The sequence below is a fragment of the Tenrec ecaudatus genome, chromosome 4 (assembly GCF_050624435.1).
Source record: "Tenrec ecaudatus isolate mTenEca1 chromosome 4, mTenEca1.hap1, whole genome shotgun sequence".
NCBI classification, from domain to species: Eukaryota; Metazoa; Chordata; class Mammalia; order Afrosoricida; family Tenrecidae; genus Tenrec; species Tenrec ecaudatus.
Window position 1 is genome coordinate 119885367 of NC_134533.1, and position 16848 is coordinate 119902214.

The 16848-nt window shown below is 45.0% G+C and overlaps 1 protein-coding gene across 4 annotated transcripts in view; it reads left to right on the forward strand.

Annotated features, from left to right (window-relative positions):
- Nucleotides 1-16848, forward strand: part of ARHGEF12 (Rho guanine nucleotide exchange factor 12) — a 185412-nt gene that overhangs the window by 144264 nt on the left and 24300 nt on the right. For all 4 annotated transcript variants that reach the window (XM_075546721.1, XM_075546722.1, XM_075546723.1 and 1 more), the window contains 9 exons: nucleotides 840-945; nucleotides 1572-1709; nucleotides 2197-2229; nucleotides 2514-2628; nucleotides 4658-4763; nucleotides 8174-8386; nucleotides 12823-12955; nucleotides 13265-13300; nucleotides 14562-14716. In XM_075546721.1, coding sequence (XP_075402836.1) covers nucleotides 840-945; nucleotides 1572-1709; nucleotides 2197-2229; nucleotides 2514-2628; nucleotides 4658-4763; nucleotides 8174-8386; nucleotides 12823-12955; nucleotides 13265-13300; nucleotides 14562-14716 — 1035 coding nt within the window. The remainder of the gene's footprint in view (nucleotides 1-839; nucleotides 946-1571; nucleotides 1710-2196; nucleotides 2230-2513; nucleotides 2629-4657; nucleotides 4764-8173; nucleotides 8387-12822; nucleotides 12956-13264; nucleotides 13301-14561; nucleotides 14717-16848) is intronic.

Consider the following 16848-nt stretch of genomic DNA (forward strand, 5'->3'; position numbering starts at 1 on the left):
GGAATCTGCCAGTGTAGCTTAATTCAAGGCAAAGAGATCAGCGCAGAAAGTTATATTGACTGACTTTGGGGATTCTAAAGGACTCATTAATCCTCATAGGTTTTTCAAATGGTGCAGGATGATCGTGTGAACTTCCTAGGAAGTTTTAAAGAAAAACTGCTTTGGTGAAGAAAAGGCCAGGAAAGTTTCTCTGAGGATTTTTTTTCCATTGTGAATTTTTCCCACTGCTCAGTCTTTGATTGTAACAAGGGCTGTCCTGTCAGAATTTCATTGGAAACCTTAGCCTATCCACCCTTGCTCTCAGACTTCTTTTTGTCCGACAGACTCAAAAATGTTTTCTCAATATGCAGTGGAGACACCTCCCTTGCCCCATGCACCTTACTCACCTGACCTCGCTCCGTGCGACTTCTTTTTGTTTCCACAAAGGAAGAGGGACATGAAAGGGCAGCAATTTGATGACAAAGAAGAGGGGAAGGGAAAAAACGAGGGAGGCGCTGTCAGCCGTCCAAACAGATTAGTTTGAAAAGTGTTTCCAAGAATGAATCACAGAGTTGACATGTATTAAGTGTAATGGATAGTACTTTAGAAGTGATCAGGTGGTTTTGTAAAAACACAAAAAACATAGCTTTGAAAAAATAACCTGTTTTCTGGGGGTGGGTGGGAGGAAGGCACCTCCTCATGTATTTAAGAGTAAATGAAATCTGAATTCTGAAATCAGATACATGAAAAGCAGTGGCTTTTCCCAGTTAAATTTGTCCCAAATAGCATTGAGATCTTATTAGGTATAATGCCCAGAACATACCTCTAGATGAAATACTCTTTCCTCTTCACTGTTGCAGAGAAGAGACGACCAGAACTTATTCCTGAGGATCTGCATCGCCATTATATCCAAACTATGCAAGAGAGAGTCCACCCAGAAGTTCAGAAGCACTTGGAAGATTTTCGGTAATCTTGGTGCTAGAAATAAGATGCTATGATGATGTGGTAGTTCTGGATTACTTATTTTTAGACAGGAAAAGCTTACACATGAAATCCGTACCTTAAAGTAAAACAACCCAGTTGCCATGGAGCTAGCTGGTTGTTAGCCTGTGTGGGCATAGTAGGACTGCTCCACAGGGGTTCAAGCCTGTGGCTTTTTGCAACCAAGTCACTAGGACTTTCCTCCCAGATAATCTGGGTGGGGTTGAAGTGCCACCCTGTCAGTTTGTAGTACAGTGCTTACCTGTTTGCTCCATCCAGACTCTGTCCTTATCTTTAGCCTGGGTGCCTGGGTGACCCACACGGAATACCAGGAGCCAGAGGAACGAGAGTGAATCTGAGCCTCATGGAATTGGAGCTCTAAACTGACTCTGCTGCACGTGTGGCTTTCGGATATGTGTTCTCTTCAGGGAGTGTATGTAGGACATTTTCCTGCTGTTACCCCAGGCGACGTGGGCACAAGTGTACAACACTGGGCTGTTTTACCTGTTGCTAGAACCCACAGCTCTGGGGATTCTGGTGAGACATCTTCAGAGACCAAGGATTGTTTGCCTCACAAAATGATGTCAGGAAATGTCTCCTTTTGTCTTCAGGCAAAAACGTAGTATGGGGCTGACCTTGGCTGAAAGTGAGCTGACTAAACTTGATGCAGAGCGAGACAAGGACCGGGTGACTCTGGAGAAGGAACGGGCATGTGCAGAACAGATTGTTGCCAAAATTGAAGAAGTGCTGTAAGTATTAGACACATGTAGAAATGCCGTCTCTATCAGGTTGCTAATAATGCTTGATGTACTCACTGAACAAAAGCAGGAGTAGTATCAGTTTATACACAGAGCTGTTTATTTTGTCACGATACTCAAGAAACGGGAACACCTCCCACCCCCACCCCCACCCCTTGCTCATACTTTATTTTTGATAAAGATCTTGTACTTCTTTTTCTGAGCGTTTGTTAAATAGGTAACTCTTAAACTTCTAATCCTATAAAAGCTAGGTTGGCTATTTTCATTGACTTGGACCTGTCTTCTGCTCTGTAACGTGTGTGCTTGGTGGCACGTGTGGAAAGAGCGGCACCCCCTTGTGGACAGCCATTCTGCCTATGGTGTATTCTCTGTGTCCAAGACTGAGGGCAGGACCCAGGGCATCCCATTCTCCCTCCTCCTCTTTGTCAGGAGTCTGGGTGTAGGTTGCATTTTCACTGTGAATTGTTTGTGCTTTCAGGATGGCTGCTCAGGCTGTGGAAGAAGATAAAAGGTATGGTAACCATTTTCTCCTGGGCTCTCACGAGAAAAAACAAACAGTTTTCTCTTGTCGCCTTAACGCATGACTTGTCTCTCTTAACTTGAAAATCCAGGCTGTGGTGTCTCCCTCTGGTGGCATGTATTTTATCTGACTAATTGGTAGTTCCTTCTCTTTTGCTTGATGAATAAATTCCAGGAATTCCAGCGTCAGTGTATAGGGTTTGATGTCATTTTATGCCTTTATTCAACCATACCCCTTTCTCAGGGTTCTGATTTCACTAACCCCGCCCCTTCCAGTTCCACAATGCAGTACGTCATCCTGGTGTACATGAAGCATCTGGGAGTAAAGGTGAAAGAGCCCCGAAATTTGGAGCACAAGCGAGGTCGGATTGGATTTCTCCCCAAAATCAAGGTGAGGCCTGAATAATAACACTGTGTTACTATTAGCCATGCTGCTGCTTTTAAAAAACAATATTTTAGCGATGTTGTCGTTGGAAGTTTGCACAGCAAATGAGGCCTCCCATTTCACAGTCTCTGCGCGCATTGTTCAGTGCCATTCCACACAGGTGGCATTCTCTTGAACTGTGTTCTGGTGGTTCCCTTTCCAGTGCTCTACTTTCCCAGCACCCTTCACTGCTCATCTGTGCTAAAATCAAGCCACCCTCACAAGAAGACTTGCGGACCCTGTGATCTCCCAGAGGTGGTCTTGTGGTGGAGCCCAGTGCTCTCTTGTGTGCCGGTCCGCTCTTTCACTGAAAGGGGACCCGCAGGTAGTGTCACCTGTCGCAGGGAATCCACCGGTCTCACGGCCCAGCACGTCTGGCTGCTATAAGAATTAGTACACTGCCTTCTCTCAGGTCTGTCTCTCGTGGGCCTGGATCAGAACTGTAGCTGAGCACCATCTAGTCTTTTAGTCTCAGGGAAAATGAGGCTGTGGCTCATGAAGGCTGCTAGCCCCGTGGACTAAGTTTGTCCTCAGACTTCCCATCTTTTTCTTTTGTTCCTGATGGGTAGAGAACAATAATTGAACCTCAGATCGCTGCTTGTAAGCTGTTAAGACCCAGGTGTACTTACCTCACTAGGTACAAAACATGAACTTGAGCATAGCTGACTAAATTGTTCCGTGAGACTCAGGATCTCTGCTCCTTGACATGTGGTTGTAGTGCTTGCTGCTGCTTTTTTGTCCTGAACAGCATTTCGTTTTATTATGAAAAATGTAGGAAAAAACTCTCTTTTTCTTGATTGAGAAAAAGGGAGTTATCAGACACTGGATCATTTTCTTAGGAAGGCAGCGCTGTTGCTGAAGGATACATTTGGTTGAGCTATGGTGAACATCTGTATTCTTTGCAAGCCATGCCAAAGGCCTCTCCTGCTCCTCCCTAAGTCTTGCTCCTAGATTTCAGTAAGATTTGGGGTTGAAGAAATAGAAAAAGAGCCAAGGTTCATGAAAGCCAAGCTCAGTCATTGCCTCTCTTGTACTCAGTGGGGGAATTTAAAGGGAGTGCATTAAGAAAGGGGAAGATCAAATTCCTAAAGGCAAACCTTGGGCTCACTCATATTTGGCTTGGGGTTCCAGTGTAGCTGAGCACCCAGCCCCGCCTCCTCCACTCACAGAGGTCTGCGTAGTTCCAATCCTCTTCCACATCAACCCTTTGAGGCTCTGGGTGGCCCATCCAGTAGCCCCTAGAGTGCTGCCCCTTGCCTCTCACCTCTTTCTCGTCAAATGCAGCAATCTCCGTGCCCAGCACAGTGTCAGCAACAAATTACCAGCTCTTGAAGGTCTCCTAAGGCTTTCTTCTTAATTGTATTTATTTACTCACCAAACTAGTATGAGATATACTAATAGACAGAAGATAAGGGCCTTTTTCTCAAGAAACTAAAAATCCAGTGAGAAACCCCAACCGAGAAGCACATTACTAGGCAGATATGAAGAATGTAAACAGTGGTTCCCCCAGAAGTGCATCCCCAACTCATGGCCTTTCTACTGTTTTATGGTAGGTAGCTCTTATAATTTGTTGTTATTTGGGTTCGAGTTAATGTTTATCAGACTGTAAAGCTCTCTGAGGGCGAGGCCCTGATCTGTGTTCTCATCAGCGTGGCCCCGGCTTTTAGCACAGTGCTCGTATGCATTGTAAGCGTAATAAATACTTGTTGAACATGAGCGAGTGAATTGCTTAGAGCTAGCTCCTGGTAGATGTGTTATCAAACTGCCCCTTATGAATTTTTTTAAACCGCCAGCCCTAAAGGGTTTGCAGCGGTGTCTCGAGTTTGCTACATGCACAGAACTGTGCCCCCACCTCTAATGAGTGCGCGTGTGCACGTGCCTTTCTGTACGTTTACACAGTCTCCTGATCACTAGCACTGCGTGTCCATGTCTGAAGGCATGAGGCCAGAGCTGTGCTCACTCCTCTCTGATGGTTTTCATTGTGCATCCGCTCTAGCAAAGCATGAAGAAGGACAGGGAAGGCGAGGACAAAGGGAAACGCAGAGGGTTCACCAGCATCCTGGGACCCCCAAGGAGACCAAGCCGCCATGACAACAGCGCAAGTATGTGGACCTTTCAGGTGGTGTCTTCCCACATTTCCATACAGGCTTGATGTCGGAGACTCATTGACCCAGAATCCCTTTCAGGGAAGCATGTATTTGAAGCTAATTCCACCGAACGTCCAGGGTACCTGGTTTGTTCAGTGTTATTTCTGAACCAAGTAACCTCATGTTGCTATGAAGTTGCCACAGGCATGCTGTAGTCACAGAACAGCTTCACATCAGTTGCTCATAATTTAATTTACCTGTTCTGATTTTGTTTGCACTCCATTTGTGTTGATCAAATTAAGAAAATAAAGGGCCACAAATCTCTCAACTGACCTTTCATGTCTTGATATGAGGGTAAGTACGACAACTGCTCCTGGGGTCCCAGGTGATGCACGCAGGGCTTACTGCAGGTAACGCGCAGTGAAGCACACCTCTGATCTGCCGACAGCAGCAGACTCTCTCAGCAGTGCCTTTGTCTGAGTCAAGGGTACCTCAAAAAAAGGAGGGGGTGAGAAAGTTTTTGCGCTATGGGTGGGCTATTTTGAAATCTAGTATCAAATTTTTAACAAAACTCATGGAAACCTTCCAAAATCATTGAAGCTTTGCAACAAATCGACAGAAATGCTGCCCACATAAACCAACCGTTTTTAGACGGATCAAGCATTTTTAAGGAAGATCAGAAAGACCTCAAAGATGTGCCAAGAGGGAAAGGCGGTCGACTTCAAAGAGTGAAGAAGCCATGCTGGTGACTAGAACGTGTAGAAGAAGACTGGAGCTGCCGTTTGGGATGCTGAAATTGGGATCCCACATGGTTCAGCATTTTCTATTTAAAGTGACAGCTTGGCCTCAAGCTTCTGGCTCAGTGGCTGCCAAACCATTGCACACAGATCAGCTCGCTCTTCACAGAGCTCAACTTTCCTTCCGTCCTTTAAGCACGACCAAAGCTAATAATAGGACTTTATGGAACAAGTCCTCCCTGGGTGCGAGGTTTGAATTTCCCAAAACGATACAGAGAGTAAAGTTCAGTCCACAGAGAGACTGCCGAGGGGATCTGCGGAGCCAGTTAAATCCAAGGCAGAGAGAGCCGCTCAGAAGGTGGTGGTGATGGTTTCTTGGCAGATTCCAAAGGAGTAATCTTGATAGATTTTCTTGAAGGATACAGAACATGCACAAGGGGTTATTATGATGAAGTTTGAAGGAAATGAAGAACTGCATTGGTCAGGAACTAAGAATGGTTTTCCTTCACAATAATGTTCGCGCTCCTTCTGCAAAGGCTGTCGTAGGAGATTTTTGTGAGGAAGCCTTACTTCCGCCATCCTATGCACCGGAGAACTTGCCTCTTCAGACTTCATTTCGTACCCCAAGTTCCAAGAGCATTTGAAAGGAGCACAATTGGAGTTCCTTAAGGATTCCTAAGCTTCTCCTTGACATGGTCTAAATTGAAGAACGCCGGATTCTTCAGGGAAGACTCAGAGGTGGAAACATGACCTTTATAAAAAGTCTGTGGTTCAGATGGAAGAGACGCTGAAAAGCAGCAGCTCTACATGCTGATGTTCTTGTTGCTACTAAGGGTCTATGATCGTGTAGCAATACTTTTTTGGCCTATCTTCATTCACATATACCATTGACTCTACACTTCTTATCTTAGTTTCCATGTGTGTGTTTTCCATGATCCTTCTATACCTCTTACTTCAAAGATAAGAGATCAGTCTACTAGAGAAGGCTGCAGGAGAGCAGGGAGGATGGTATTAGGGGAGAGTCACGGGGCCTTGCGTTGGTTCTCAGCCTCGGCACAACCACATTGTAAAAGCATCATCTTAGTTGGGCCATGAGGATGTGAACAGTGACAGTGGATGTCCCATACAGTGAGAAATCTTGGACTCACATGCCAATAGTGGCCCTTGACGAGAAACAGCCTGTGCAGAAAGGCACCTTCCGAAGGAAGTTGAGATGGACGATTTCACAGGTGCTCATCACGAGTGCGCAGGAGTACAGAAGAGTTTGATGAGATAGGGACAACGAGGTGAGGTGAGAGAAGGGTACTGGAGTGAAAGAAGGCACAGTGCGTGGACAGACCATGAGGACCAGAGCGACTCGAGCCTCCCAGGGGGCCCGTGAACAGAGCGGGCCTGGTGGGGTGGTTGGTCCCTGAGCCATAGTGTGATGCGGGCGTGTGAATACTGGGCAAAGGAGGAGGGGGGCTGGCTACGTGTTCGTGGAGCCAAAGGCTTTCTCTACTCTCACCGTGTGCAGTTCCCAGAGTGTCTGTGTCTGCCCCCAGCAGCCCCTCTCTGCTCCCCCGTCTGTTTCCCCTCATCCCTTTTCTTTCTTTTTTTTTTTAAACGTTTTATTAGGGGCTCATACAACTCTTATCACAGTCCATACATATACATACATCAATTGTATAAAGCATTATCTGTACATTCTTTGCCCTAATCATTTTCTTTTCTTTCTTTCTTTTCCCTTTTTTTACATTTTATTAGGGACTCATACAATTCTTATCACAACCCATACATATACATACATCAATTGTATAAAGCACATCCATACATTCCCCGCCCCAATCATTCTCAAAGCATTTGCTCTCCACTTAAGCCCTTTGCATCAGGTCCTCTTTTTTTTCCCCCCTCCCTCCCTGCTCCCCCCTCCCTCATGTGCCCTTTGTAATTTATACATCGTTATTTTGTCATATCTTGCTCTTTCCGGAGTCTCCCTCCCCCCCCCTCTTCTCTGTCGTCCCTCTCCCAGGGAGGAGATCACAAGTGGATCCCTGTAATCAGTTCCCCCTTTCCAACCCACTCACCCTACGCTCTCCCAGCATCGCCCCTCACACCCTTGGTCCTGAAGGTATCGTCCACCCTGGATTCCCTGTGCCTCCAGCCCTCATATGTACCAGTGTACAACCTCTGCCCTATCCAGCCCTGCAAGGTAGAATTCGGATCATGGTAGTTGGGGGAGGAAGCATCCAGGATCTAGGGGAAAGCTGTGCTCTTCGTCGGTACTACCTTGCACCCTGACTGACTCATCTCCTCTCCTAAGCCCCTCTATGAGGGGATCTCCAGTGGCCAACTCTTGGGCCTTGGGTCTCCACTCTGCACTTCCCCCTTCATTCAATGTGGTATATATATAAATATATATATACATATATATATATACACACACACACATTCTTTTTTTTTTTTTTTTTGCACCTCATCCCTTTTCTCAAGGCCCTTCGTCATCTTCCCTGGCATTCCCCTCCCTCCCCTTCCTGTCTTTCTCTCCCCACTTACTCTCTTCTTTGTCTCAGTCTATCTACCTCAGACTGTATAATAATAACAACATTTTTCTAAGGCCCCTCATGTCTGAGGCATTTTCTAGATTCCTTTATATTATTGTTGCTATGGTTTTGCAGCTTCGCTCACTAACCAGTGTTTTCTGTTCAGTCGGCAGAGCCATGGAACTACAGAAGCAGCGCCATCCAAAACACTTGTCCACGGTCTCCTCTGTGAGTCCAGAGCCTCAGGACTCCGCCAAGTTGCGCCAGAGTGTGCAAGCCCCGGAGGGGACAGACGCTGGCTACCTGCCTTCCAGTCCCATGTCCTCTGTGGCTGTCGGGACCACTGTTTCCCAGGAAGGAGGCAAAGAGAATGATTTGGGTGAGTCAGTGCTGTGATTTAAAAACACACTCTTCCTGGAAAACCTAGCGACATATCCTGTTAGCCGCGGCTGAGTCCCGGTGTAATGTAAGCATCTTAGCATTCCACAACCAGTGGCAGGTACGTAAAAGCAGAGTGTCACCTTGAACTAGTCTGGACTCACAGCCGCCTCGCATGGTACAGAGTAGAACTGCGTGGCAGGGTTTCCTTGGCTGTACTCTGTATGGAAGCAGATCTCCAGGTCTTTCTTGTGGGGCCACAGGCTGGGTTCAAACTGATAACCTCTGTCTGGGCTAGTAGCCAAGCACAAACCACTCGCCCTGCCCAGAGACCTCGTGACAAGCATTTGCAGAGGGATGATTTCTAGTTTTTATTCACTCAAAAAATGCCTTGTTGTGAGCTGTCTGCCAGGCATCTGGCATTGGCTTTTTATGAGACATTAATATGATCTAATGATGTCCAGCTGCTCCTGGGCGACCTGTGCTCAGCCCAGTAGAGGGACAGGAAAGGCGGTGGTGAGGTCAATAGCTGGAAGTAATATGGGGGAGAGGGATCCATGGAAGACTTTTTTAGAAAGTCATAAGACTTTACTTTTATGTTAAGGAGAGCAAGTCGGGAAGCAGAGGTTGAATGTGGGAGATGGAAATGGTCAGCAGTGGAGCACATTGAAAGGAGAGGGGATGCAGAAGGCATGTGAATGCAAGGTAACAACGCGAGAGGGAGCGTTTAAGAAGGGCCCAGGTTGCTGCAGACTAAAGAGCCATGCAGAGTAGTTGTGGGTGATTTCTCTAATAAGGCTTCTCCATACTTTTCATGACGCTCGAAAGCCTTTTGATGGTAGCACTTTCTTTCTAGGCTCCTATCAAGTGAACTGGGAAAATAGGAGGTTTGGGTTAAAGAGGGACATGTCTGTCTCTGCTAGTGGTTTTACAGGTGGATTAACCTTCTGGTGATGACAGCATCAATAAGGCTATTAGTATGGGTCTCCGCGGTGGCATAGAGGAGAATTATTAGCAATGAAGAAGTCAAGGAGCCGGGACTTGAGCTTACCACCCATGGACCCAGGGGTCACCTGGTTGCTATCGGCTTGGAGAGAAAGCTACGCCAGCAGCCAAGGTTTAGTGCTGCTAGAGGCTTGCTGTTAGTGGGGAGGAGGACAGGTGATGATGTCTAGAGGGTGTGAACCTCCGGATGGCCAGGTGGCGTAGAAGACGAGTTAGCAGGATAGTGGTCTAACACCAGTCCTAAGGAACATGACGTACATGACGGAAACTCCAGTGTCTGTCTGAAAGAGCTGTGACAGGGAGGTGGCTGCCTTTGGGGGGAATTAGAGATAAAGGGATGGGATCATCTCTGTTTAAGACTGAGATGTTGGGGTAACATTTGGAAAGACGCCTAGGGTGTTGTCAGGTGTGGAGTTCTGAAGATGTTGATTTAAGTATATTCGGACTCAATCGATATTTCAAGACTCCCTTGAAATAAAAACATAGTAGATAGAGCAGTGGTTCTCAACCTGTGGGTTGCGACCCCTTTGGGGGTCGAACGACCCTGTCACAAGGGTCGCCCAATTCATAGCAGTAGCAAGATGATCGTTATAAAGTAGCAACGAAAATAATTTTATGGTTGGGGTTGGGGGGAGTCACCGCAACATGAGGAACTGTATTAAAGGGTCACAGCATTAGGAAGGTTGAGAACCACTGAGATAAAGAAGAATAAACAAAACTTCCAAGTGAAAGGAAGTGGATGAAGGGAAAATATTACTAGCAACCGAGATTTCGATAAATATTTGGGAGACAGAAAGTAAACCAAAGTGGTTTGATGGGCGAAAGAATTGAAAAGGAAGCCCATACCCCTCATTCATGTAAAGGCACACGAAGGGAGTCAGTATGCCCATGGGAGTTTGAGAGACTGTGGTCTCAGAAGTGACCGGAGTTGTCGAGCTTGTGAATTAGAAGTCAAGCAGAAAAGGTATTTAATGAAAGCAGCTGGCGCCTGCATTGTTGACGTTAAGCCGTCTATCTATTGTGTCCTCTCCCACAGAGGAAGCACTGTCTCCCAGCCACCGCCACAGCCAGCACTCAAAATCAGAGTTCCCGAGAAGGAAGTCAAGGATATAATTCAGACTGTCGATCAGCAGCTTTAAGGGATAGAGAGAGATGAAAGAAAAGAAACATAAATATTACAGAGCTCCAACACCTGTGCACTTGGACAGAAAGTCCAGAGAAAGGGGATGAAATGCAGTTAATGGAAAGCAAAATGGATTGGGAAAAAATATGTTTTCAGATAGGAAGGGTTCCCCAAGAACTAATTATGATGAATACATTTTAAAAGACATAGGCCTGAAATGTCCTTGGAAAGTTCAGAGTGCCAGGCACAGGGAGGAAACAGCTCTAAAAGCTGTTTTTTTTTCAAAGCCTCTAGTGGTGAGGGCAGGGAGCAGAAGAGATTATACCCATCATTCTCTTTCTCACTGCACTGGGTGCAGAGTGTGCAGATGCACACTGCTTTCAACTTTCAAAACCGGTTTTGAGCTGTGAGATCTCTGTTCACCCAAATGCAAAAGCAGACAGACCGGTTGCCTTCGAGTTGAATTCCGGGCACAGCAGTGCCACAGTTTGCTAAAGGAAGCAGGTGGCGGAACATCTTTCCTGTGGTGGCTGGCGGACCCCACCTTTCTGTCGGCAGCCGAGTGCTTAACCAGTGCACTGCTCAGGTTCTCTGATTACCTTTGTGTCCATCAAGTTACCCACTAATGAGGAAGACCAGGGTCCAAAGCTTATCAGAATGCAGCCTTTCCTTAGAAACCACTTAAGGATGCTCACACAGTCCAGCAAAGTCAGAGAAGAGTTAGGACAGGACGTTTCAGTGGATACAGGGAGCAGCTCAGGAGAGCAATGCAGGAAAGGCTCGGGATCATGTCTTTTGTCACAGACCACTGCTGGTGTGTCCCGGAGCCCCGGAGTACAGAGAACTTTTAAAGGAAGGGGGGCAGACTTAAGCAGGTGCTAATATGATGTAGCAGATGAAAAAAGTTGAGATCTTGTGTTATTCTGACAGCAATACAAAATAAAATATTAGGAAAGTAAACAGCTGCTTAAGAAAACATGTCACAATTTCAACATGAAACAAGATTTAAATTGTCATGATCTTAAAGCAACTGCTAAGTGTAAGCCTCTCTGCTTCCACATTCTGTTTCAATTGCCCAAGGATTGCATCATTGTAATCTGCAGGAGTGGACCAGTAGAAAGGAAAATATCCGAGCTAGCATGACCTTCTAGGAGTAATAACCTATCATGTGTATGGCAATAAGCATGCATGATACTGTGACACTCTTTACTGTTCAGACTTTGAGACTCACTCTGTGGCAAATCCCAGAACACTATTTGTGCCTACAGAAATCCTGCTAGTGGTAAAAGTAAAAGTGTAGATGGAAGAAGTGGGATGGGACACTAAATACCAAATGTGATAAGAACAGCTGAGAGACTTAACTCCTTGATAGGTCAGAACTAGAGCTATAATTATAGCTACTTCTCACTGGCTGACCACCCCACTCTACCCTCTTCACATTGACGGCCGCAGTCCAGGTGCTCACGTTCCATTACAGACAGAGATCTGACAGTCACGAATGCTGAGCCGGAGAGCGGTGCTGGCGGTGACGGTTAAGGCAGTGTGTTAGCTTGGCTGTGTTGTGGCAGTTCTGTAATGATGGTATGCGGTCGGGACATCATGATGGAAATTTCATCACCTTCCAATATTGTGATACGGTCATTTTTCATTTTTGCACAACACCAATTTTAAATAATGATCTCATCTTTGGAACATGTCCTTAAGTGAATGGAGTATACCATTTTAACTTAGATGATAATGAGTCATACAGTTATTAAACGTTGAGAGGAGATGGGGCGTGAAAGTGGCAGGTATATGTGAATAAAATCACCAGAGGGAAGCAAGAGATAGTGCATGAAAGAGAGTAAGTCAGGAAACAGACGGATGAGGCTGCTTTTTGACGTTGGAACTCCAACCGCCCTCACTTTGGAAATGATGAGAAGGGTCGGCCCTGGGGATGAAAAAGAACAGGCTAGGGGAATGTTTCTCCAGATTTCCAACTCTTAATTATTGGAGGTCTTGCGATGTTTTATACTAATTTATTTTTTAAGTTGCTCAAAGGTTATTTATACTTTTAGTTAACATTTTTGAATTTTACTTATTAAAAGTTTTGTTTTTATTAATCTGTATTTTGTGTGAAGGGGCTTCAAAAGTTCATGGAAAAGTAGAATGAGACGATAATGGGATTTTTCCTCCAGCATTTGGAAAGCCACTGGTGTGTGAGTGCTGTGGAGTCATTTGAAGCTCTCTGGGGACTGAGTCTGCATTTTGTAATTGAGACTCTACTATGTATTGGGACTGTTTGAGGATCTTAACTTTTGGCTTTTCAGTGTCAAAGCAAGTTGGAGAAACCCCGACCTCTGGAGACTCCACAGATGGCACACCGCGTACTCCCAACAGCATCTTTGACTTCCCACCGCCTCCGTTAGACCAAGTGCAGGAGGAGGAGAGTGAAGGCGAGAGGTAACTCACTGACACTTTCGGGCACGTCTAGCCTTGCTGAAAGCTTTTTTTGAATTGCATATTATTTCTGCATTTTCCACTATTTTTTACCATGTGTAATTTTAGAAGAAAGAACTCGAGCTTATTAGCAGTAAATACTACATAGATGTTAAATTTTTCTTCAATTTATATTTTATTAAATCATTACAATACCCAGAAAAACTGATTGTCAAGCCACTGTAATTTAACCCCATTCTAAGAATGTCTGACCTAAAGTTTCTTGGCCACAATCTGGTTTTCATGACAACTCTTTGCTTTCCGTTGTTTTAGGGTGATTGAACATGGAACACCAAAGCCCTTTCGAAAGTAAGCCATTTTTAATACCTTCTTTCAGTAAATGCACATTCTAACATATAATTGTTTTTTTCCTCTGAAGTCCCAGTTTTAAAGGGAAAGAAACCCAGTACCCAGTACAGGAATACTGGGTTATACCTTAGATATAAGGTATAAGGGGTACAGCTCCAAAAAAATCAGAAAAATGCTCCACTGGGCGGAGCTTTTATAGTACGCATTTTCCCCACTAGGCAAGCATCTAGCAACTCATGCTCTAAGTTAGGGTTCCCAGTGGTGTTGCCTGGGAAGGTTCTCTCTGGTCACAGTGAAATTTTTCATAAAAGCAGTTCACTTGAACCTCGTTTTTTTGTGATGGCCGATTTAAGAGAACAACATATGGCCGTGAAAGTTTGTTTCCTGCTTGGGAAAAGTGCTATAGAAACTGTTGTGTTGTTGAACAGTTACAAAGACAGTGCTATGGGAAAACTCAAGTGGTCGAGTGGATTTCTCATTTCATAAAAACGGAAATGTCAATTGATGGCAAACCTCGTTCTGGACGTCTGTGACCTTCCCTAATGGACAAAAATGTCCACTCATAGTGCATTTGGAGTTTGTTCCACCAGGCAGACTGTTAAGCAAGCTTTCTATGTAGAGGTTCTGGAAAGATTGTGTAATAGCGTGCGACCAAAAAAAGGCCGGATAGGTGGCAGACGGGTTTTGCCACCTCAACAGTGCACCTGCTCACACAACCATCTGAATGCACCAGATTTGGCAAAAACTAGATGCCTCTCTTGCCCTGTGCACCTTACGCACCTGCCCTCTCCCCGTGCGACTGCTTTTTGTTCCCACGAATGAAGAGGGGCTTGAGAGGACTGATTTGACTAAGGAGAGGAGGTGAAAAAGAAAACAAGGCAGGTGTTGTCTGCCATCCAAAACATGAGTTTGAAACAGTTTTCAAAATAGGATCACAGACTTGACAAATGCATTAAGTATAACGTAGAGCACTGTGAAGGTGGCTTAAGGTTGTTTGGTTTAAAAAGAGAAATTAAATGTATACTTTTGGGGGGAAATTACGGGTTTTCTTTGGTACCCCCTCGTTCGTATAAAAGCAAATTCTCAGGAGGGACAGGTCATTGCAGTGTGAGATATGAGGTGCACATACCAAACGTGAGCACATTCTAGAAGAGTTGATGTCCCAGGTTGTGTGCTTTCGCCACCCTGTGGAAATCTGATTGTCTCTCTGCTGTGCAGGCTTGGGTTCTTTCCCGGGCACTCATCCTTCTCTTCCCATTAGGTTCGACAGCACAGCTTTTGGAGAGAGCCAGAGTGAGGACGAGCAGTTTGAAAACGACTTAGAGACCGACCCTCCCAACTGGCAGCAGCTTGTTAGTCGAGAAGTGTTACTGGGATTAAAGCCTTGTGAGATCAAAAGGCAGGAGGTGATCAATGGTGAGTTCTGCTTTTTGTTTTGTTTTCCATTTCTAATTTCACATTTTGTCAGGAGCAAAGCAAACCCTCAGCCCTGGAATTTGCTGCCGCCATGGTTTTGCCAACCTTTTCTTTTTTAAATCATGTTATGGTAGGCTCTTATCACAATCCTTACATACATCCATTGTGTCAAGCACATTTGTCACCATCATCATTTTCAAAATATTTTCTTTCTACTTGAGCCCTTGATAATAGCTCCTCATTTTTCCCTCCCTCCATCAACCCTTGATAATTTATAAATTATTATTATTTTTGATGTCTTATTCCGACCAATATCTCCCTTCATCCACTTTTCTGTTTTCCATCCCCCTGAGAAGGGGTTATATGTAGATCATTGTGAACGGTTCCCCTTTTTTCTCCCCACCTTCTCCTTCCCCTCCTGGTATCGCTGTTCTCATTATTGGTTCTGAGGGGGTTTATCTGACCTGGAGTCCCTGTGCTGCGAGCTCTTATCTGTAGCAGTGTACATGGTTCTGGTCTAGCTGGATTTGTAAGGTAGATTTAAGGTCATGATAGTGGGGGGCAGGAAGCATTAAAGAACTAGAGGAAAGTTATATGCTTTATTGATGCTATACTGCACCCTGACTGGCTCATCTCTTCCTTGTGACCCTTCTCTAAGGGGATGTCTAATTTCCTACAGATGGGCTTTGGGTCTCCACTCTGCACTCCCCCTCATTCACAATGATATGATTTTTTGTTATTTGAGGCCTGATACCTGATCCCATTGACACCTCATGATCACACAGGCTGGTGTGCTTCTTCCATGTGGGCTCTGTTGCTTCTCAGCTAGATGGTCTCTTGTTTATCTTCGAGCCTGTAAGACCCCACATGATCTATCTTTGAATATTCTGCTAACCTTTTAAAACCAAGTGGGAATGAGACTAGCTAGATGATCCTTGAACTCTTTAAGAGACCACTGGTCTCTGACTGTTACTGGCAATTTTAAAGGGAGAGATGTCTAACCATAGGATACTGAAGGCACGAGACATTACAGCTCTTAAACTTGAAGAAATCCTGTTGAAAACATCTGCTGGATGCTTTTAGTTTCAGGCCATTGTTGTTATTCATAAATGATCAACATGGAAGGTAAGGCTTAAGGGAATTCGTTGAGTTAATGAAGATCATGCAGTTAATAAGCAGTAAAAAGCTGGTCAGTCTTTTTCCTCATGCAGCATTTTTTAATTTCACCTGAACATTTGTGTGACAGATAAACAGCATGGCTGTTGTATCCTCTGCTATCCTTAGTCTGTGACTTGAGTAAAGACCCTTCTTGTCATTAAAAATACTGAAAAATAGTGAAACTTCGAGCCTGGCTACAGAAACAAGGGTTTAGAAACAGATAAGAAAATCAAAAGTGCTATGATTTTTGAAAAGGATGCAACATAAGGCATATGACATTTAGACGTGCAGTTTTCTAATGTTGTGAATGTAACAGAAAAGAGGATTGAGTTTGGGGGTACTCTAGTAGCTTTTTTTGTTTGTTTGTTTTTGGATGGTATAGATTTTTTAATTAAATCTTTTTATTGAGGGCTTGTACAACTCTTATCAAAATTCACACATACATCCATTGTGTCATGCACTTTTGTACATTTGTTTCCCTCATCATTCTCGAAACCTGCTTTCTACTTGAGCCCCTGGTATTCGCTCCTTATTTTTTTCCCTCCCTCTCTGCTCCCCCTCCCCCCATGAACCCTTGATAAGTTATCGATTATTATTTTATCATATCTTACACTATCTGACGTCTCTCTTCATCCACTTCTCCGCTGTCTGTCGCAAGGCAGGAGGTTATAGGTAGATCCTTGTAATCCGTTCCCCCTTTCTCCCTCACCTTCCTTCCACCCTCCCGGTATCACCACTCTCACCACTGATCCTGAGGGGTTCATCTGTCCTGGATTCCCTGTGTTTTCAGTTCCTATCTGTACCAGTGTACATCCGCCAGTCCAGCCGGATTTGTAAGGTAGAATTGGGATCATGATAGCGGAGAGGGGGTGGGGGGAGCGGAAGCATTCAAGAACTAGAGGAAAGTTGTATGTTTCATCATTGGTACACTGCATCCTCACTGGCTCGTCTCCTCCCTGTGACTCTTCTGTAAG